General features: G+C 47.3%; 1 protein-coding gene across 2 annotated transcripts; it reads right to left on the bottom strand.

The window, feature by feature from the left end:
- Positions 1-1918: 1918 nt before the first annotated feature.
- Positions 1919-22944, bottom strand: GPRC5A (G protein-coupled receptor class C group 5 member A). 2 transcript variants are annotated; one of them, XM_055395122.2, is made up of 4 exons: positions 22707-22944; positions 7726-8654; positions 3210-3268; positions 1919-2909 (listed from the first exon to the last, which is right to left on the bottom strand). In XM_055395122.2, exons 2-4 carry the CDS (start codon positions 8645-8647, stop codon positions 2817-2819), a joined length of 1074 nt encoding a protein of 357 aa, XP_055251097.1. In that variant the 5' UTR covers positions 8648-8654; positions 22707-22944; the 3' UTR covers positions 1919-2816. The 2 variants fall into 2 exon arrangements, with proteins under 2 accessions (XP_055251097.1, XP_088693433.1); XM_088837307.1 differs by lacking the exon at positions 22707-22944 and adding an exon at positions 11149-11252.
- Positions 22945-23897: the final 953 nt, after the last annotated feature.

Consider the following 23897-nt stretch of genomic DNA (forward strand, 5'->3'; position numbering starts at 1 on the left):
GGTCGGGGAAGTTCCACATGCCTCAAAGTGCAGCCAAAAAGGAAAAAGCTAAATAAGTAAAAATGTTTGAAAAGAGGAAAGGGAATACATATATTTCTTGAGTACCTACACTGTGGCAGATAATATACATGAAATTATATTGTTTTCTCCTCACAACAAACCTCACTGGGTTATGGCCTCTTTGGGAAGACTAGAATAATCTAGAAGGGTCCAAATTATCATTTGTAATTCCCCTTTTCTTTTGTTTTCCTTTGGGTGGGGAGGTTGGCTATTGATTTCTAGTTTCATCCCATTATGATCAGAAAAAAATACCTGTTACGATTTCAATTTTCTAAAATTCGTTAATACTAGTTTTGTAGTGTAAGATGTGATCCATCCCAGAGAATGGTCTATGCATACTTAAGAAGAATGTGTATTCTTCTGTTTTGGGGTAGAGTGTTTTATAGATAGATAGATATTACATATATATATATGTGTATATTACATATATATATATATACATTAATTTATATTTGGCCACACTGTGAGGCAAGTGGGAGCAGTAGCCCACCAGGCTCCTCTGTCCATGGGCTTCTACAGGCAAGAATAGTGGAGTTGCAGCCATTCCCTTCTCCAGGGCATCTTTCCTATCCAGGGATTGAACCCAGGTCTCCGGCATTGCAGGCAGATAACAACTAAGCTGCCAGGGAAGCCCTATATGTGTGTGTGTATATATATATCATATATATATATAGAGAGAGAGAGACTTCCCAGGTAAAGAATCTGCCTGCCAATGCAGGAGACATAAGAGGCTCCGGTTCTATCCCTGGGTAAGGAAGATTCCCCTGGAGAAGGAAATGGCAACCTACTCCAGTATTTTTGCCTGGGTAATCCCATGGACAGAGGAGCCTGGTGGGCTATAGTCCATGGGGTCCCAAAGAGTCGGACAGACACAACTAAGCAACTAACACATGTATATATAATACATAGATACATTAGTATATATTTGGCCACATTGTGGGGCAAGTGTTAAGTGCGGAGTCTTAACCATTGGACTGCCAGAAAGAAGTGAAAGTCAGTCATGTCTGACTCTTTGAGACCCCATGGACTAAACAGTGCATGGAATTCTCCAGGTCAGAATACTGGCAAGGGTAGCTTTTCCCTTCTCCGGGGCATCTTCCCAATCCAGGGATCGAACCCAGGTCTTCCACATTGCAGGAGGATTCTTTATCAGCTGAGCCACAAGGAAACGCCAGAGAAGTCCCTGTAATTCCCCTTTCCAATACGAAACTAGGCTGACGTTAGTGCAAAGTCATGTGAGAAGCAATCAGCTAAATCTCTGTGAAATGTCCATTTCCCTATTCAGTGCGTCATTAATTCCCTCCAACCTCACCACACCTCTCCCCACGCTGCGCTTTCTTTGTGATGAGAAGCAGAGCATCACGCTCTTGGGCAGTAAATCCTTAGCTCAGCAATCAGTCTTGTAAATGGCATTTAGTTTTGCCTTCTTCTTCTTTACCCAAAACCAATTTTATAATGCCCTGCCCAACAAAGCTGTTTCTGGGATTAAGCAAATGATAATTGTTAGGTAGCCTTTTCCGAGAAAGATTATGAACTAATTCAGTTAAATTAGAGATCTGGACTTAACCCCTCCTACAATTAAACCTCAGATGAACGTGACACTGGCTTTGAGGTCTCCTCCTATCTGACCCTGGCTGCCAAACTCCATTCTGAAGTTGCCAGTCCTCTGTTTACTTGGAGCAAAACCTCAGATTCTTGACCCTTCCCAGCTCCCCCCTGCCTTTTGTCACTCACCCCTAAAACTGGGCAATGCACACTTGTTGTAGACACAAGGAGGAGGAGAGACGCATGGAAAAAGTTCAAGTCCACACCCAGTGGGACTGAGCCTTGAACTTCAGCTCTCACATAAAGACAAATGTCAGGTGCCCGCCACTCACATGGCTGCAGCCACACTTTTATTGCATCTGGAGGGAAGAATGGTGGATAACTTATTTTACAAGAAACAACCCCCTGCCCGTGTGTGGACAATACCCACTTCCAGAATTCAGAAGGTGAACACAGGGTACATCTATTTACAGAGGCTGAGGAGCCAGGAGATGGGAGATGATCAGTGCCAGGAACTCAGAGCAAAACAGCACACATTCTCCTGGCAAAGAGAATTCGGGCTTGTACACGCTGGTGCAGTCTGGAGGGATGGCCCCTGGTGAGGCACAGCAGGGAGGTAAGTCTGAGGACCAATAGCACGTCTAGGAGAGTTGGCCCTAGGGACCCTGGTTAGGAGGCATCACAGAGGTGTGAAAATTTCAGGTGACTTTTAACCCTGTCCCAGCCGGGCAAGAAGGGAGGTATCAGTAAGTTGGCTTCCAGTGTAGATGTGGGCAGAGTGGGCTGAGAGATAGTCCTTTGCTGGTTTTGCTCAGATGTGCAACTCTGCTCTGAACCAAGCGATCGGCACAAAGCCAGCCCAAAGTCAGAAGAGTTGGCTTCGGAGGCTGAACAGGTCGGCATTGGGGTCAGATGACCAGAGCCTCAGTCACGTGTAAAATGGCAGGGTTGGTGAGAGTTGCCCTGAGTTGCCCGAGACTCCCACTAGAGAGAAGTAGCCTTGGGATGGGACCAAGGAACAACTGCAGTGATGCTGAGAACTGTGGTCCCCGCAGCCCCATCAACCCCAGGACAGAGGAATGGCGGCCGAGGATGCGGGAGGAGAGGTCTTCCTGTGATGCTCCTGGGAAGACTCAGGACTCATCCTTCATCTCATGGACTCCCTGCTGGTTCTGCTGACGTGCTGCGTTCATCTCACCTGTTGGGTCATGTTAACTAACATCTTTCCTTCCTTCGTAGTCACTGTAAGGGCTAACCCGAGTCTGGACCCGAGGAATGGAGAAATCCTTCGGGGAATCCCGATTCTGAAAAGGAAGCATTTCGTCTTGTTCAACTCACGCCACTTCCCGGCCATTTCCACAGCACCTCTTACTCCAGCCCGGGCAGGATTCTAACATCCCTCCCCTTTCCTCTCAGCCCTCCCCTGCTCTGTGCTCGGGTCTCCTGTCCTAACCTCAAGAGGCAGATTACAGCAAAAGTAGACCCGTCATCCTTTCTAGGTGACATCTAGAGGCCATCGGAGTGGCAATACCATCTATTCCCGAAGGACAGACGCTCCTGGGGTGCTAACGCTGCCGACGAGAAAGGGGAAAGGGCTCCTTTACCTGTAGCTGGAAATGGGTGGAGTACGGCGCGTAGAGCGTGTTCCCTGTCTCTTCAGCACCTGAAACAGATGGAGAGGAGCAAGTAAACGTCGGGGTCCCTTCCTTTGTGTTCCTCTGTGCTGACCCCAGGTGAGTCATGTGTAAACCATGATGCATATCCGTTTAATTCTGTCTCCCTGGGAGACGATCAGGGTTTTTGTTTTGTTTTGCTGTCTGCCTGTTTTTAAAGAGCTCTCTTACTCTCTTTTTAATTCTTTTAATATTGCTTTATTCATTTGGCTCCACCAGGTCTTAGTTGCAGTACCTGGGATCTTAGTTCCCCGACGAGGGATTGAACCTGGGCCCCCTGCCTTGGGGCTGCAGAGTCTTAACCATCAAACCACCAAGGAAGTCCTTGATGGTCAGTTTGGTGCCAGAGGAAACTGTCCTCAAGCCTAGGACCAGGCACAAAGTCGGCCCAAAATTGGTTGAATAAATGAACTGGTCACGTATAATCACTAGGGAAATGCCTTCCAAAACACCCTCCAGGGGGACATATGCACACCCATGACTGATTCATGTTGATATTTGACCAAAAACAACAAAATTCTGTAAAGCAATTATCCTTCAATTAAAAAATTAATTAATTAAAAAAAAAAAAACCACCTTCCAGAGGCTCTTTGTACTAGGCCACTTCAAAAGCACATTTGAAGCTAGTGTTTTCAGACACAGATCTGACCAGAGGTGTATCTAGAGGGAATCTTACTGAGGATTTACCCACTTCTTTACCTGCCCAACAAGGAAGGGTGGAAATTCCATGATTTTCTTTGTGAAGGGATAGAATCTATGAGCAATCATTTTCCATTATTTGGGAAAAATCAGAGGGATTTTTTTTCCATGGACAAGTGGCATAGAGGATCCAACCAGGGATTGAACCTGTGCTGCCTACAGTGAAGGTCAAGCACGGGTCCACCAGGGAAGTCCGAAATCAGAGGGATTTAAACTCAGGAACAGACCAGTAAACACACACTCATCACAGAAACTATTTAAGGAATTCCCTTCCAGTCCAGTGGTTAGGGTTCCACACTTTCACTGCCGTGGCCCATGTTCGATCCATGGTTGGGGAACTAAGATCTCCCAAGCTGCCCATGTATGCTTGAGTGCATGCTTGGTCACGTCCAACTCTTCACAGGGCAGATAAATACATAAATACAATGCAATCGAAAGAAATCCATTTATTTCCCACCAAATTTACCTCTTCAGTTTACTCAACAAATACCTAAGCACCTATGTGAGATATTGTGAAAAATAGGATTAATCAGAATGATTCCTGCCCTAAGGCTGACGCTGGAGAGTCGGTGTTAGTGATTGGAGAGTCCGGAGTATCTGACAGCTATGCAAATAATTCCAATATGAGACAGACTCTGAAAACAGCATCTCAAAGGTCTAGAGCTAGATGGGTGGAGAAAGACTGAGCGAGACGGGGGACTAGGGACGCTGGAAAAGGGAGAGAATAGGAGGGACATGTCCTCTTTGAATAAAGAGAATTAGGAGGGACAGACACTCTGAGCCCAGACAGGCAACAGGAACGTGCACGGGACTTGGTTTGTTTGAACTGAGAGCACAGCTTTGGGGACTGTGGGGTCCAGCTGTGAAAAGCCTCACCAGCAGTGTGTGCTCAGTTGTTCAGTAGTGTCTGGCTCTGTGTGACCCCGGGGACTGCAACCCGCCAGGCTGTTCTGTCCCTGGGATTTCCCAGGCAAGAATACTGGAGTGGGTTTCCATCTCCTTCTCCAGGGGATCTTCCCGACCCAGGGATCAAACCCGCATCTCTTATGCCTCCTGCATTGGCAGGCAGATCCTTTACCACTCACTGAGCCTCCTGGGAAGTCCACCAAGGATTTGGTAAATGCAGTGGATACTGGGGAGCCAGTGAGGCACAGAGGCAGGAAAGGGGGTGGGCAGAAGAGTATTTTAGGGAGAGGGAGCTGACAGTGGTCCATGGAGTGAAGTGAAAGGATTAAAGGAAGGAAGGCCAGTTGAGGACCCATAACATGGATTCAGGCATGAGGTGACAGGCTGAAGCATCGGGAGTGGACAGGAAGAGATGGGTGGGAAAATATCCCCTCTGCCCCACCCCCGGCTCTCCCCCTCTCCTCAGACTTCCCGGGGCACAGAGATAATACCAGCAGGTTGTGTACCATCGGCTCCAAGGGCAGAGAAATTCGCTAGCTGGACCTATGAACCTGGCCTTGGAGGTCCCACCCTCCTATTCCCTTCCCCTTCCCCTTCCCTGATTAGGCCCAGAGACTGATATAAACCCAAGAGACCAATGCACAGAGGCATATAAGTAAAGGCAATTTCTGGCTATCAGTGTAGTCTGGCTGCCCACCATTCCAGACAAGAGCAAAATTCCCTCCTGCAGGCCAGAGACGGACAAGAAAATGTAGCTCTTCAGGCTACATCGAAATCCTCAGCAACTTTCTGGAGATTCCTGCTGGTTTATGATAAAACTATTTTCTCCCCACTTTGCGCTCTGTGGTCACTGCATGGCTGGGCTTTGTGCACTCAAAGCTACAAAAGCAGGGGCTTCCCTGGTGGCTCAGTGGTAAAGAATCTGCCTGCCAATGCAGGAGATGTGGGTTCCACCCCTGATCTGGGAAGATCCCATATGCCTGGGAGCAACTCGGCCCGTGTGCCACAGCTGTTGAGTCAACTCGCATGGGAGCCGGGAAGCCACAACTGCTGAGTCCCCGAGTTGCCACTACTGAAGCCCAAGTGCCCTAGAGCCCATGCTCTGCCACAAAAGAAGCCCCGGCAATGAGAAGGGTTTGCACTCAACCGGAGAGCAGCCCCCACTGGCCAAAACTAGAGAAAATGCCCTCGCAGCAACGAAGACCCAGCACAGCCAAAAGTTAAATAAATATCCGTTCCGTTCGTTCCGTCGCTCAGTCGTGTCCGACTCTTTGCGACCCCGTGGACTGTAGCCTACCAGGCTTCTCTGTCCATGGGATTCTCCAGGCAAGAATACTGGAGTGGGTTACCGTTTCCTTCTCCAGGGGATCTTCCCGACCCAGGGATCGAACCCGGGTCTCCCGCATTGGAGGCAGACGCTTTAACCTCTGAGCCACCAGGGAAGCCTAAATAAATATATATATTTTTAAATCCACAAAGTCTCCACATTTCTACAAAAGTTGCCCATTTGTCTTTTATAAAAGACACCATCATCTCACCCACTTTTCTCTGGGAATTTCTCTAAACACTCCTTTTCCATTCCTTTGCTCCATCTTGTTGCGATTCAGAGAAACCTACACAGTATTGGATAGAAAGTACTAGATAGGGACTTCCTAGCGGTCCAGTAGTTAAGACTTCACCTTCCAATGCAGGGGATGCACGGGTTCAATCCCTGGTTGGTGAGCTAAGATCCCACATGCCTTGTGGGCAAAAAAGCCAAAACATAAAGCAGAAGCAATATTGTAATAAATTCAATTAAGATTATAAAAATGGTCTGTGCCTGTGTGCTCAGTTCAGTTCAGTTCAGTTCAGTCGCTCAGTCATGTCCGACTCTTTGCGACCCCATGAATCACAGCACACCAGGCCTCCCCGTCCATCACCAACTCCCGGAGTTCACTCAAACTCATGTCCATTGAGTCGGTGATGCCATCCAGCCATCTCATTCTCTGTCGTCCCCGTCTCCTCCTACCCCCAATCCCTCCCAGCATCAGACTCTTTTTCAGTGAGTCAACTCGTCGCATGAGGTGGCCAAAGTATTGGGGTTTCAGCTTCAGCATCAGTCCTTCCAATGAACACCTAGGACTGATCTCCTTTAGAATGGACTGGTTGGATCTCCTTGCAGTGCAAGGAACTCTCAAGAGTCTTCTCCAGTACCACAGTTCAAAAGCATCAATTCTTCGGCAATCAGCTTTCTTCACAGTCCAACTCTCACATCCATACATGACCATGGGAAAAACAATAGCCTTGACTAGACGGACCTTGGTTGGCAAAGTAATGTCTCTGCTTTTTAATATGCTGTCTAGGTTGGTCATAACTTTCCTTCCAAGGAGTAAGCATCTTTTAATTTCCTGGCTGCAATCAGCATCTGCAGTGATTTTGTGCTCAGTTGTGCCTGAATCTTTGTGACCCCAGGGACTGTAGCCTGCCAGGCTCCTCTGTCCATGGGATTTCCCAGGCAAGAATACTGGAGTGGGTTGCCATTTCCTTCTCCAGGGGATCTTCCTGACCGAGGAGCTGAACCCACATCTCCTGCACTGCAGGCAGATTCTTTACCGCTGAGCCACCAGGGAAGCCTAAAAATGACCTACATCAAAAACAGTAAAAAATACTAATGACCCCTGAGGCCAGCTTCTAGTTCTATTTGTCTCTAACTAGCTGGATGATTTTAAGCAAGACCTGAGTTTTGGAGAACTTATGTTTTATCAAGAGCATGTCCTGCATGTTCCCTACAGTAATACTATCTTATGATTTTAATTTATCCATTTTTTCCACAAAGGATTCTGCACCCAACCAGGTTCTGTACCTTGAATGATCCCCTCTTGAGAGTAAGCTCTGTTCACCACGCCATAGCTCTGCTTCATGAACTGAGGCTGACAGAAAGCATCCTCCACAGGGTAATCCATGGGGTTCTGTTGCCTTGTGAGCAGCTGAAACTCGGGTACGATGTAAGCCAACAGGAAAACCCAGCCATTGGCCACCAAGGCTGAACTGAGGATGGTGTCATCCCACTGGGGGCTGAGGGTAGGGACCAAGAGCAGGGTGATCCATGCCACCCAGATGGCAATGGAGAGGATCGTGGCAAGGTAGATATGGGCCCCGTGTCTCTTCCAGGCAGTAAAGGATCCCTGGAAGCTGAAAGAGGACGTGAGGAAGGTCAGCGCCATGAGGAAGAGGACGTAGATGAGCAGCATGACGAAGTCCTCGTTGCGCCGTGGAGGAGAAAGCTCAGAGAAGATGTTGACATTGGTCCTGTTCATGGTGAGGACCACATATTCGATGGCAATGATGTCCTGCACCAGACTGAAGCCCAGGGCCAGGCCCAGCATCACCAGCATGGACAGTGGCTGCCTCCCTCGGACCAGTTTCATCAGGTTGAAGGCGTGAACCAGGAGGCAGGAGAAGCAGAGGGCAAAGAGGACTCCGAAGAGGAAGAATCGCGTGGGCCCTGTGCTGCCGTCGAGTGTGATGATGAAGGCAAAGGTGAGGCCGAAGATCCCCAGCACACCCAGGAGGAAGAGGAACTGGGTGGGGAGCAGTTTGCGCTTGTTGGAGTCCTGCACCTTGCAAATGAGGACCAGGAGGGCGATCATGAAGGCCACCGAGGTCACAGCCCCCACGCCAGCCAACGCCTCCAAGACGATGCCCCAGGCTGCCTCCTTATCACAGAGTCTATAGTACCTGGGGTCCAGGTCTGAGCGGCAACCAGCAGGGGCTGCTGTGGACATTCTGGTCCTACAAGAAAGCAGAGTGGGGCTGGGGGTGAATCTCTCCCATAAACTCAGGCACAGCAGACCAGAAACAATTCAGAAACAATTTTGTATATCTAGTCAGGGTTTTTTGGAGAAGGAAATGGCAGGTGAAGTGAAAATTGCTCAGTCATGTCCAACTCTTTGCGACCCCATGGACTATACAGTCCATGGAATTCTCTAGGCCAGAATACTGGAGAAGGTAGCCTTTCCCTTTGCCGACCCAGGGATCAAACCCAGGTGTCACGCAATGCAGGTAGATTCTTTACCAGCTGAACTACTAGGGAAGTCCAAGGAAATGGCAACCCACTCCCGTATTCTTGCCTGGAGAATCTCATGGACTGAGGAACCTGGTCAGCTACAGTCCATTGAATCGCAAAGAGTTGGACATGACTGAAGCAACTTACCACAGGCAGTCAGGGTTTTACCCCTGAATTTACAATGTTAGATCAAGCTACTAGCTGTTCTCCACCTCTTACGGCAAATTCTAAAGGCTGATGAAGGGAAGGGACTCCTCACACCTCCCTCCACACAAGTTAACTATATTAATATTTTCTCTGAAGCCAGGAAACCCAGAACTCTGAATGAGTATTTGAGCCACATCTCAAGAAATACGTCACAAAGAACTTGCCAGGGTTCCTAATATTTTTTACTAGTGCTTTCTTAGGAACTGGTGAACATGGAATTATCTAACCATACAGTTAATACTTTGTGAATTCCTTGGCGGTTCAGTGGTTAGGACTCCACACTCTCACTAGCAGGACCTGAGTTCGATCCCTGGTCAGAGAACTAAGATCCCACAAGCCTTGTGGAGCACCCCCAAAATAATAATAATAAAGCTAACACTTGAATCATATTAACAGTCTCCAGTTTTTTCTACCTCAGGCCCAGCCACAGATGTTATCTGTAAGCCTCCCAATCTCTCTCAGACAAGAGAAACATAGGTATTATCTGAGTTATCTGAACCACAGATTTCTCTGCAGAGGGTCAGCCTTCCCCTCTTAGCCACTGAGCCCTCATCTTGAGCTCTGCTGTCACATATTATTTTCCCTCCCTAATTAACGTTTGTAAGGACGGCACTACTGATCCCAAAAGAAATGGAACCAGTCTTCCCTGTCATAGGGTTGGCCATGCTGCATGGCCATGTGGAATCTTATTTCCCCAACCAGGGATCAAATCCATGCCCTCAGCAGTGAAAGTGTGGAGTCCTAACCACTGGACCACCAGGAAAGTCCCCATAGTGAGCTCTTAATTAGCTACTCGTAAAGGGGAACATCCTGGATGACACATCCTGGAATGATATCCTGGAAAACAGGAGGTGATCCAACAGAAAATATTACCAATAGCTAATGCTCCTTTTTTTTTTTTTTCAGGAGATCAATCCTGGGTGTTCATTGGAAGGACTGATGCTAAAGCTGAAACTCCAATACTTTGGCCACCTCATGCGACGAGCTGACTCACTGGAAAAGAGTCTGATGCTGGGAAGGATTGAGGGCAGGAGGAGAAGGGGACGACAGAGAATGAGATGGCTGGATGGCATCACCGACTTGATGGACATGAGTTTGAGTGAACTCCGGGAGTTGGTGATGGACAGGGAGGCCTGGCGTGCTGTGATTCATGGAGTCGCAAAGAGTCAGACACGACTGAGCGACTGAACTGAACTTTTTTTTTTTTGGAGAAGGCAATGGCACCCCACTCCAGTACTCTTGCCTGGAAAATCCCATGGATGGAGGAGCCTGGTAGGCTGCAGTCCATGGGGTCGCTAAGAGTCGGACACGACTGAGTGCCTTCACTTTTCACTTTCATGCATTGGAGAAGGAAATGGCAACCCACTCCAGTGTTCTTGCCTGGAGAATCCCAGGGACGGGAGAGCCTGGTGGGCTTCCGTCTATGGGGTCGCACAGAGTCGGACACGACTGAAGCGACTTAGCAGCAGCAGCAGCAATGCTCCTTTTTGGGCTTCCTTGGTGGCTCAGATGGTTAAAAAAAAAAAAACCGCCTGCAATGCAGGAGACCCAGGTTTAATCCCTGAGTCGGGAGAATTCCCCTGGAGAAGGGAATGGCAACTCACTTCAGTATTCTTGCCTGGAAAACCCCATGGACAGAGGAGCCTAATAGCTTCTCAACAGACCTATAATTTCTTTTTTTTCTGAATTATTTGACTGTTTTTAAGTTTCTGTGACACAATAGAAAGCTTTTGTTTGGTTATATACTTTTTTTTTTTTTTTTTTGCTATGCTGCAGGGGTGCTATGCAATATCTTAGTTCCCTGATTAGGGGTGGACCCCGTGTCCCCTGCATTAGAAGCATAGAGTCTTAACCACTGAGCCCCAGGGAAGCCCCTCCAAGCTTCACTTTGTAACCCAGCCATTCATTCAGCCATCATCACTATGTGTCCTTCATTCTTCCAGATGATCAACTAGTAAAGGGGAAACAGACATCAGACATGTTTCTTGCTATAGTAGAAGAAACAGATCTAACCTGCCACTGCTGCATAGCCTTCCCATGGACTCCCCTGGCCAGGGGCCTGTCACCTGGACTCCGACCCAGGGATATAACACCCTGGTCATCCCAACCGCATGCAGGGCACAGAGCAAAGAATAGGTTACGTTCCACCTCCGTAAGGCAGGGCAGAACGAGACGCAAGGGGACAAAGAAAGGCAGATGGGCTTCAGATACACGCAACCCCTGAAACACAAGGCCCCCCAAAGTCTGACACGGGCGGCACAGGACAGGAAGAGGGACAGGCCCCCCGTCCATGCTGACGATGCAGAAGAGGAAGGGCACGGTCTAGTTCAAGGGCAGCGTCCGCAGGGGAAGGGACCAGCCTCCACTTTCTCCTCCCTCACCGCCTCCCCGCCTCTCAGGTTAATCATAAGGGCGGCTTCCAGCTGGAAAGGCACTTCTCTCAGCCTCCGGTGCCCCTCCCTGGCACTGCTCCTTCCCCACCCCTCAGGGCAGTGCTGTTGGCTGACAAGTCATTGTTGTCATAATTATCTGATAATTATAAAGGACTCTGAACTCTCAGTCTTGAGAGACCGATGAGGTTTTTCACTGGAGGAACATTCTGGTGCTGCACAGAGGGGTGGTCAAGCAGAGACAGCCGGCCCCCAACTTGGACCTCTGAGCCCCTCACTTCTGTGCAGCTGTACAGGGAGGGTTTGTGTGCTGGGGCCCCTTGGCACCCCCAGACCAGGGTCCAACCCTGTAAGCACACAAGGTAGGGGGTTCCCGAAGAAAGAGAACCAGGCATGACTTTCTTAACATAAGAGAAACCATTTTCAGCCTAAACCATTTTGTGATCTATGCCTGGCCATAAGACTTACCCTTGAATAGGTCTCAGCAATTAACGATTTTTTTTTTTTGGCTACACCTCTCATCATCTGAGATCTTAACTCCCCAACCAAGGATCAAATTCATGCCCCCTGCATTGGAAGCAAGGAGTCTTAGCCACTGTACCACCAGGGAAGGTCCCATTAGATCATTTTTAGCCAGATCTCAAACATCATTCTCTACATAACTGCTTCAGCATACATTTGTAAAGGACAAAACTCCTTTTTAACTTCATCCCACTTTAGAAATTAACAATGACACTTTCATATCAAATAGCCAATTAAGGTTCATGGTTCTTAATGCCCTCAAATTGAGAAAATTTGAAACACTTTTCAAATGAAAACTTCTTAGTAATTTTTTTTATCCGAGTGACTAATTTTTCGAAACTATCCTTCCTCTCAATCCTCTCAGTCCTCCTCCACCCTTTCCCCAACATGACAGCGATTGCACAATGGGTCTGAAATGTCCCGAGCACTTTACATTTTGTCAGAGGGAAATAAAACTGAACAAACTCACTCACAGCAGATCTGCACTGAGAAGGCACTGGGTCACGCAGGGAATGGCCCAGATGAGCCGCCGGGATGGAGGCTGGGGAAAGGGACAGGGTTCTGAGGTGGTAAAGTCCTTTAGAAAGCAGGGTTGGAGGGAGAAAAGAGAAGTATCACCATTTGAGAATAGAAACTCAAATAAAAGAGAATAAAAAAACAACAGCCTTGGAGAAGAACCTGAGGGCTGGAGCAGAAAGACAAACGGAAATGAGAATAGAGGTCATTCGGTCATCATTCGTAACCAGAATGGGCAGAAAGGGCAGAGAGACCCAAGGGACTCCCCTGGAGGTCCAGTGGCTAGGACTCCATACTGTCACTGCCGCGGTGCAGGTTCAATCCCTGGTCAGGGGACTGAAATCTTGCAAGCTTCACAGCACAGCCACCACCACCCCCAAAAAAAGGAAGGGTGGGCAGAGAGACCTAGAGTCCAACCAAGAAAGCAGGTGCTCCTACAAAGGCCAATTGAGGACAAAAAGAAACAGTTTACTCTTGGACCTGCTCTGAAGAGAAGGGAAGGTCTCATAACTCATTCTCACAATGGGTCAAGCACGGTTGTAAGCAACTCACTTGGCTAAGTCTTGCAACCACCTTATGATATAGCCCATTTTTTAATATTTATTTTTATTTATTTGGCTATGCCAGGTCTTGGTTGGGGCACGTGGAGTCTTTTAGGTGTGGTATGTGGCATCTAGTTCCCTAACCAGGGATTGAACCCAGGCCCCCTGCTTTTCGAGCATGGAGTCTTAGCCACTGGCCCACCAGGGAAGTCCCAGGCTTAGGCTCTCAGAGTCACTCTCTTTGTGGCCAGGGGATGAGCTAGCACCTGTACATCCTCAGTCTCTGCCTACCTCTCCAGCCTCATGCCTTACCATGCCTTCCTCATCATCCCCATATGTGTGCTTCTCATTACCCTCCCAACACCCCCCACTGTCTCGCTTCAAATCTGCCGCCCCATCTGTATGGGACATTCTCCCTGACATCTCTCACCTTAGAGGTCCCCTCTTCCAGGATGTTTCCCTGGAGGCCCTAGTTCGATGAGAGATTGTTGTTGTTTACTAAGTCACGACCGACTCTTTGAGACCCCAGGGACTAAAGCCTGCCAGGCTCTGTCCATGAAATTCTCCCGGCAAGAATACTGGAGTGGGTTGCCATTTCCTACTCCAGGGGATCTTGCCAACCCAGGGATTGCGTCTCCTACATTAGCAGGCAGATTCTTTACAGCTGAGCCACCGGGGGAAGCCCCCTGATGAGAGCTCCATCCCCTGAATTCCCAGGGAGCCTCCACATTGCCTGCGTTTATCACAAAATCCTCTAGTGCCTCTTGGTGAGTCTTTGTCTTCTAAATTCAAAGCCTCCTTAAAGCAGGGGTTGAGCTGTTAAAATTCTCTCCCCAACCACTAGCCTCGCCCCTGACGCAGTGAAAGTGAAAGTCACTCGGTCATGTCTGACTCTTTTCGACCCCATGGACTATATGCTCCATGGAACTCTCCAGGCCAGAATACTGTAGTGGGTACCCTTTCGCTTCTCCAGGGCATCTTCCCAACCCAGGGATCAAACCACATTGCAGGTGGATTCTTTACCAGCTGAGCCACAAGGGAAGCCCAAGAATACTGGAGTGGGTAGCCATTTCCTTCTCCAGCGGATCTTCCTGACCCAGGAATAGAACAGGGGTCTCCGGCACTGCAGGTGGATTCTTTACCAGCTGAGCCACCAGAGAAGGGCAAGCACCTAACCAGGATGGATGAGTGTGTGTGGATAGAAGTAGAATCTGGTGGGGAGCAGGGCTACTCTTGAGACAGTGGGGTGGGGCGGGTTTCCTCATGATCCCCCGCTGCGTTCGAACCCAGTTCTAACTGCCTCTCACCCATCCTCCTCAGGTGGGTCTGAGGTAGGAGTCTGGCCGCAGCCGGGCTACTAAGTGATTCCAGGTGCCTCCTGGTAGCTTGGATCCTGAGTAAGCAGATCTAAGCAGAGGTTTTACTGGAATCCAGTCATTCGCTCCCACCCAATTCTCTGATGACTAAACGCTGCACTCTGGAGGGAGATGGTGAGGTTTCAGAATAGCCCCAGACACGAGCAAAGACCTTGAGTCATAAGGGTGAGACCCCCTTCACTTATTACAGCAGCTGAGCCAACCACGCCCATCCAGTAATCCACCAACAGCCACAGCCAAGACCCCAACAGCCCTTAGTGCTGGCTTAAACCCTTTTCAGATGAGTCAGAGCATGACAGAAAGGGTAAAAAAACAAAAAACGAAGGACGGAGGAAAAGAGAGAGGGAAAAGAAAAAGAACCAAAGCAGGGGTTGGGGGGAAAGACGAGAGGGAAGCAGGGAGGGAGGGAGTCACCGGGCTCTATTCCAAGGCCTCTGACTCCGACCTTTAGGACAGAGGGGTTTCAGCTGCCTCTCTGTGGACACCACCTCCGGAGCCTCCGTTCTCTCCTCTATGAAGGCAGCCAGGTGCTGAACTAGGCACTCTGAGCCCACGTCCAGCTCTGCTGTTCATCCCGTCTTTGTAGACAATTTCCAAGTCTCTTTCTCCCATCCCCTCATCCTGCTTCCTGCCCTGTCTCCTGTCATTAAAAGAATGTCTGCCCCAAACTCCTAACCAAACTCCAGACCAGGGCTGGAGATGAGGTTGAAGGGTCTGAGTACCGGCTCAGGACACCAGGGGAACACTCGCCTGCCAGACAGAGCCGCAGGGTCACTGGAGCAGTTCTGACCCTAGAGTGGCCCTGACCGACACAGGCGTTGAGGGGGATGCAAGGTCAAATGCCAGCACGTGAAGGGTCTCTCAGATGCTCTTTCCAACCTCTGAGACTCCTCTTTTCCCACAGAGGTGGGGAGGGTGTCTGGAGTTACTTAACATCCAGACTTAGCAGGTTGCCTAGCTGGCTGTCTGTGACCCTCCCCAGATTATCTGAGCAGGAATTACCCATGGCCCTGAATTTTGCCCAGAGCTGATCTTACGTTCCTCCTTATATGAGATTTATCTTGTTCTGTCATCTAAAAAGAAGACATCAGATGGTGAAGACTCCGCCTGCAATGAGGGAGACTCGGGTTTGATCCCTGCATTAGGAAGATCCCTTGGAGGAGGAAATGGCAACCCACTCCAGTATTCTTGCCTGGAGAATCCCATGGACAGAGGAGCCTGGTGGGCTACAGTCCATGGGGTAGCAACTGAAGTAACTTAGCACACATATGTATAACTGATTTCCTTTGCTGTACACCTCAAACACAACATTGTAAATCAACTATAGTCCAGTAAAAACAGCAAAAAAAAAGCTTTTAATAAAAAGAAGAGGATGATAATGACCTCTTAGGATAACTGCCTGGGGAATGATAAAAAAGAATGCAAGTGTTTGTTAAGTCAAGCCAAGTCTTCACACCATCCCAGCCAGGCAAATTGGCAATTTTCTAACATTTTAATTTTCTCTCTGTTCTGGAATTGCCACATTCCATCAGTAGTAATAACAATAGTCATAATATAAGTATGAATAATACAAATGACAACTACTGTCACATATGGAGTCCCCTTAAGAGCCAGACTTGATGCTGAGAGTTTATACGTTTCCATGTGTGTTCACTCATTAACATGGTTTTACATCTATTTTATCATTTAATATTCCTACAGCCCATTTTGTAGGTGATAAGACTGATTCTTGGAGAGATGAATTTACATATTCAGTGTAACAAAGGAAGATTATCCCTTTATGAATAGTCTTAATTAGAATTTAATCTTTTGTTTTATGTCTAAATCACTATTATGCTACCTGAAGCTTTTCTCCCCGACTCCAGCCTCTATTTATTTTCTTATTTTTATTTTTTTAATTCAAGTATAGTTGATTTACAATGTTGTGTTAGTTTCAGGTGTACAGCAAAGTGATTCAGTTTCGCATATTTATTTTCTTTTTCATATTCTTTTCCATTATGATTTATTACAGGATATTAAATACAGTACCTTACGCTACACAATAGGACTGTCTTGTTTATCCACTCTCTATATAATAGTTTGCATCTGCTAACCCCAAACTCCCAATTCATCCCTACCCCAGCCCCCCTTCCCTTTTGGCAACCACAAGTCTGTTTAAGACTCTCTCTATTTAAACAACATCTGAGACATCTCCAAAGTAAGCAATTCTGAAATTGGTCGGTCTTCCTGTCAATCAACATTTAAGTGTCTACTTTGTGTCAGGTGCTGGGTTAAGTATACAAATCACTCAGACCTTCAGACCCAAAGTGTGGCCGCTGCCCCAGGACGACCAACAGAGTCACACTGACACACATATAAGGGTTACAGAGTGTTTGGGGAATCTTGAGGGCACACGGAAGAGTGACCCACTCTCCCTAATGGGTTGTTTTTTTTTTTTAAGGTTTTAGAGAGGAAACCAGGGAGATGAGGCCTGAGAGATGGGCAAGGAACGGTGGGAGATTCTTAAGAAGGTAGAATCAGTGGAGCTTAGAAATACAGGCTTGTGGGAAGAGATGCCCAGTTTAGATCTGTTGAATCTAAGATGAATTGGAGGGATTTCCCTGGAGGTCCAGTGGTTAAGACTCAGCTCCCACTGCAGAAGGCATGGATTCCATTCCTCGATCCCTGGTCAGGGAGGCATCATTTAAGCCTCACAACAGCTCTGTTATTACGCCCCCATTTTTTATTTTATTGGAGTCTACTTGATGTACAGTGTTGCATTAGTTTCAGGGGTACAGCAAAGTGATTCAGTTACACACATACATATAGTCATTCTTTTTAGATTCTTTTCTCATATGGGTTAACACAGGGTATTGAGGAGAGCTCCCGTGTGCTATACAGTGGGTCCTTATTGGTTATCTTCTGACTCATATACAGTAGTGTGGGTGTGTTCATGCCACATTATGCCCCCTTTTTACAGGCAGAAAACAGAGGTACAGAGACATTATATAACTTGCCCAAGATCACCTGACCTTTAGAAACCAGGCTCCTAGAAGTTCCCTGGGGGCCTAGTGGTTAGTATTCTGGGTTTTCACTGCCATGGCCCGGGTTCAATCCCTGGTTAGGGAACTGAGATCCCACAAGCCATTCAGTGCAGCCAAAAAAATAATAAATAAAAGCCAGGCTCCAAGACACCGGGTTGTGCTGACCTCCCTGTGCTCAGACATGTGAGTCTGAGGCTCAGGAAATGTTTGGGCTGTGAGCACAGTGAGGGGTCACGGAGGGGTCACAGCAGGCACCGGAAGGCTGTGATTACCAGATCATACGGAGAGCATGTATGGCAGCGAGAGGACCGAGGACAGAACCCTGGAACACCGTCTCAACCAAGCAGGAATCAGCAGAGGCTGTTCAAAAGAGATTGCCAGCCTTAGTACAAGAAATAAGCCCAGCTGGTCTCCCAGGAGCCGAAGAGCATCTTCCCAGAGTGGCTGATGGGGTAAGATGCTCCAAGGACAGCAAAGAAAAGAAGACCTGAAAATGGACTTTTGGCTTTAGGAGTTAAAAAAAAAAAGGATCTGCCAGGGGACTTCCCTAGTGATACAGTGGTTAGGATTCCCCCTTCCAATGCAGGGGGTGCAGGTTCAATTCCTGGTCAGGAAGCTAAGATCCCACATGCCTCTCGGTCAAAAATACTGAAACAAAACCAAAGCAATATTTTAATAAAGTCAATAAAGACTTCAAAAATGGTCCACATCAAAAACAACTTAAAGAAAAAAAACGTATCAGCTCCTTTTTGTCTATTAAAACAGATTCAGCCTCAATTTGAGCTTCAAGGCTTTTCTCCAACTAGTCCTCCCACCTACTTTTTCCAGCCTTCCTAACTCCCGTCCCCACATCTATGAAAAACTTCCAAGAGCATTTTCTCTCTGGAAGGGAACTGGGGCTCATCTAAGACCTTCTCTGACAAAGTGGCTCTTTGCCTCACTGCATGCATAATTCTCCTTGCCAGAAAGACCCTTCTCCCCCTAATCACAATTCATGTACCATGTTTCTTAGAAATTTGACTCCAAACTTACCTCTACCTTGAGGGTTTTTTAGTTATCAGTCCCATGTCATTCTAAATCTGTGATCTCATTGTAGTTATTAATTATTAATTATTTTTCAGCACTCAAGTCTTTCCATAGATATGTCATATATTACAGTGGTCCCCAATCTTTTTGGCATCAGGGACTGGTTTCTTGGAAGACAATTTTTCCATGAACCAATGTGCGGTTGGGGGGTGGTTTCAGGATGATTCAAGTTCGTTACATTTATTATACACTTTATTTCTATTACTATTACATCAGTTCCACCTCAGATGATCAGGATTAGATGCCAGAGGTTGGGGCCCCCTGATACAGTATACACTGATATCAGTGCTAACTCACCTATAAGCAAACTTTTAAGGAAATAGAGCAAATCTTCTATTTGTTGGTATTGCCCTCACTATGTACTCTGCACAGTGGTTGTTGAGCAAGTGATTTGGACTGAGAGTGAATGAAACTCAAAGCAAGTTATTCATTAGTAAGTGTGAGTAATGGAAAGGAAAGATTTTGGGAGCTGTATATGTGGTGCTAATCCTTGTGTTTTAGTCTAGGCTGAGTTCTAAGATGAGGGTGGAGTCCCACAGAAATTTATCTGTACTAGGAGCAGGATTAGCTGTAAATAGAAGGTATCTACAACAAAATGTCCAGGATCCCCTCTTCCAGGCAAGCCATCTGGATTCTGATGACATAAAAGTGATGCATCGTCGCAACAGCATGTGAACAACATCCGAGTAACATCACTGAGCTGAGTTTCTGAGTAGTAACTGGGAGAAAATAAATCATCATTCCCACATAGGCAGAGTCAAACTGGCCAGAAAGTTCATTTGGGTTTTTCATAAGATCTTACAAAAAAGCCTGAATGAACCTTTTTGGCTAACCCAAAATAAGAACAGTGTTCATCCCAATTTCTTCACTTTTTTGAGGTATTGTCATATTCCTCTATTCTAAACAATGCATGTGAACTTTAGATAAATTACTGAAACATGAAATTCAGGAAATCACTTTTTTTTTGACTGAAGATTTTGAGTGAAACTACTAAATCTCTTATGCTCAGAATTTAGGGATGTGAAAAGCATCGAGAAAATAGGTGGATAAGATGAAGTCCTCTTCTGATATACCACCTCAAAGACACCTTCTTTCAAGTGTTTTATTTCCACATATAAAGGTGATATATTTATGGTCTAAAACTTATCTCTCCTTACAAACCTGTATTTCTAAACCCTGAGAATGGTACACCATACACTCAGTGTATCTAAAAATACAATACAGATTATCTAATGTGGGAGAAGATGGAGAGAGCAGACTATGTGGCCAAACTTAGATGACAATAGCAAGCAACTATTACTACAATAAATGTAAATGGAAAGTTTTTTATTTTGAAAACACTAAATCAAACCATAAATCAAACCTATAAGAACCCCACCTAAAACAACAGGATTCAGAAAAGTGGAAAGGAAAGGAAAAATAAGTGCAAAAAAAGCAACAACAACAGATAGGTTTGTTTAGCAAGTATTATGTATCAGGTACAAAGTTAAATAATAGCTTGTTCAAGATAAGAAAAATGAGCATTGAGTTATTATTATCACACAAAGTTTAGTTAAAGCAAAAAGCTATTATGCTGACCTAAAAAACTTTTTTATAATAATTAAGAATGCTCCACATTGAAGATATAACCATTATAAATTTTTATGCAGTGAATAATATACCACCAAAATACATAACACAAAAGCTACCGGGAATACAAAAAGAAATCAAAAGAAATACAAGAATTGATGCTTTTGAACTGTGGTGTTGGAGAAGACTCTTGAGAGTCCCTTGGACTGCAAGGAGATCCAACCAGTCCATTCTAAAGGAGCTCAATCCTGGGTGTTCATTGGAAGGACTGATGCTAAAGCTGAAACTCCAATACTTTGGTCACCTCATGCGACGAGTTGACTCACTGGAAAAGACTCTGATGCTGGGAGGGATTGCGGGCAGGAGAAGAAGGGGACAACAGAGAATGAGATGGCTGGATGGCATCACCGACTCGATGGACATGAGTTTGAGTGAACTCCGGGAGTTGGTGATGGACAGGGAGGCCTGGCGTGCTGTGATTCGTGGGGTCGCAAAGAGTCGGACACAACTGAGCGACTGAACTGAACTGAACTGAACAGTTACAGGAGACTTTAACACTTCTTTATCACTCCTCAGCAAATGAAATAAAAAATACAAATAGCAATAAGGTAATTTTTTAAAGTGTTCTACGGATACTTTAATCAAAATATGCTCTATCTTTATATTTTATAAGATCTCTATGATTAATAATATAAATCAGCTCCTCTATATCTGTGGTCAGCAAATATTTTCTGTAAAGGGCCAAACAGTAAGTAGTTTAGGCTTTGCAGTCCTTTTGTTTGTAGCCGAAAGCAGCCATAGATGATATATAGACAAAATGAGCATGGCTGAGTTCCAATAAAACTTTATTTACAAAAACAGGCTGTGGGATGTTTTTGGCCAGGAATCTGGTTTACCAACTTCTCTATATGATTTCTTCTATTGAAGAGGTCATGAAACATTTACAAGAGAGCATATTTTAGACCACAAAAAATAATAACAATAAAGTCTAAAACATGAAATGCACAGGCGATATATTTTGACCAACCACAAGGCAATCAAAATAGGAATATAAGCAGAAACACACCAAACTACTCAGAAAATTTGAAGACTCCTCAAGCAAAATTATTCTTCCATTCAGTTTTTAAGGGCGCCCTATTATACCAACACATCATTTCCTGCCCATTTCCTCAGCTCAGTCTGTAGATTTTTTAAAAACAATGAACCTGAAGAGAAACCCCCAGAATGAGAATGAGAATAAAACCAGAGTCAAAATTCTTCTTCACGCCCTGTTACCTTCAATTCTCACTAAGGAGTGGAATGCAAAAAAGCACACTCCAAAGAGGATGCTCAAAGAGACATATATAGATAGAGAGGGGCTCTCGGCCCCGGCCCTGGGAGGGAGCTGAGGACCCTTTCAAGACCCCTTAGGAGGAACTCACGGTCCAGCTCAGCCTTTTCACAGCTACCAGCCGAGCTGGGATGAGAAGTCGGGCTTCCTAGCTCAAGGCTAAGAGCACTTCCCAGAATGTTAGCTCGTTCTGAGTTCCACTCATTCCTACGTGCTCTTGAAGTATGTATCTACCTCTCTACACCTCGAGGAGCCTGTCTCCCAGATGACACCTCTGTTGACCTTCCCAGTACCAGCACACAGACCAGAGGACACAGCTCTGACCCCCATCCTCGCCCCTCCCAGGGGCCACAAGTATTCCCTTCAGGAATGAGTCCACAGCCCTGGCTGATTCAATCAACCCCTTCAGCAGCTGTGGCATGTACAAACATCGGCCTGGAAACAACTCAGGAATGGAAAGCCCTACAAATTCCTTGAACCTGAGCTGGCTTTCCCTTCCTTCCCCCGGGGGGAGGTTTAAGGGACCATATCCGACAGTTGGGGGTCATTCCTGAGTCCCATCTGGTTGGTGCCTGAAGGTGGGCTGTTACTGGATACTCAAATGGACATTCAGCCCAGGAGTCCAGAGTAACTCAAGGGACAGCAGACGGGAGAATGCTGCAGAGTTGATGGCCACGTTCATGTCACGAGAAGAGGTGGCTTCTAGAATCTACTTCCCAAAATTCAGAAGGGCACACTTGTGAAAGGACCAAATAAATGGACACTTCTCAGTATCTGGGTAAACTAGCAGGGGTCACCATCTCCTTCCTGCCCACCCAGCCAGTTCCCTGCCATTCCTCTAAGATCTTCCTCCCTCTTTTCTCTTTCCCTAGACTGAGCCCAGAACTTTTCACCTGCCGGGCCAGGATTCCACCTACTCAGTTTGTTCAGTGTATCTGAGCAGAAACTATCTGATTATCTTTTTTGCTCTCTGCCTGTTAGCCTGGGAAGTCCGGGGGGAGGGGGGGTTAAAATCTGAGTTGAGTTCAACTACAGGAATTCCTTTCCTGGGATTTTTTCTTCCCTCCGAGCCAGCTGCAGTTCATTACTGGGGTTTCTCTCCTCTTGCATCCCCAGCTTCTAACACTCCCTGCCCTCCCCGCTACTCCGCAACCCCCACCCCCCGAGGATTTCAATCCCCGAAGCCAGCGCGCTCTGGCTGCGTGCGCCTCACTTACCCTGATGCCTCGGCTTTGGCGCGTGAACTTGGCGCTGCTTCGCGCGCGCGGAGGGAGCACTGTAGCCCCTCTAGGTTCTGGGGAAGCCCGTGGGCAGGGATCGCGCCCTCGCGGCGCCGAGCAGTTATAAAGACGGCAGAGAGAGGAGGGAGCGAGGGGGTGAGCAGAGGGACAAGGGGCGGGAGAGGGTCAGGGGGAGAGGACACGCCTATTCCAGTTCCACGGCACTGCGCGCTGTTATGAAAATAAAGTCCCCGGGCCAGGGCATGAGCAAAAGCCGCCTGACGTCAGCGGCACAGTCACCCTTGGAATGGGTGGTGGTGGTGGTGGGAGGGGAGACCCAGCGCACCCACTCTGCTTCGCGTGCGGCGCATCAGCGGCTCGGGATGTCCCAGGGCATAGGGTAAAGAAAGGGGCCGGAGAGCAGATGCTTCCTACCCTTTGGCCAGCTGTCACCTCCAGGAGGGAGCCACCGCCGCCCTCCCGCCGGGCGCTCCAGTCCGCCCAGGACACTGGACAGTTCGCAACGTCCCATGTGATTCCTGGGTCCCCTGGGAAGCCAGGCCGGGGAAAGGAGGAACTGGCCAGCGCCTGGGTGCCCCGCAGTGGCAGTCAAGGCGGACGGAGGCCAAGAAAAATATCCAGCCCCGCATGACAACTCCCCTGGTCAGAACTGTCCCCAGGCCCGCCAGTGCTGCCCCATGGCGGAGAGAGGGAGAGGACAGGTCCTGACGTCTTCATTTCCTCGCTAACCCACTCTTAGAGCCTTGACAACGCAGGTGGAAGAGAATGGATGCCAGATAAAATTATGAAATAAAGGAATTTGCCTTTCTGTCTGGTTCCCCCTCCCTCCACTTCACCACTGAAACCTGCTTTTATTGACTTGTCAAACAATCCCTGAGTGGCTGCCTCCCAGGTGCCAGCCTCCGGCAAGGCTCTACCCCACTGCCATGCAGGAGCGGGGGCTGGGTGCATTTAAGGTACTGGTTACTCAGCACACCTGGTCAGCACACCTGGGGTACTATGCATGTAAGTGAACTGAACAGGGAAGGTCTAGGACTCCCCAGATTTTTCCTCACATCTCCTCACACCCCAACTTGCCAGAGGTATTTTTTTTTAGTTTTTATTGAATTTGTTACAACATTGCTTCTGCTTTGGTTTTTTTTTTTTTTTTTCGGGCCAGGAGGCATG

Source organism: Moschus berezovskii, chromosome 6 (genome assembly GCF_049115385.1).
Source record: "Moschus berezovskii isolate FMDL1 chromosome 6, NW_MosBer_1.0, whole genome shotgun sequence".
NCBI lineage: Eukaryota > Metazoa > Chordata > Mammalia > Artiodactyla > Moschidae > Moschus > Moschus berezovskii.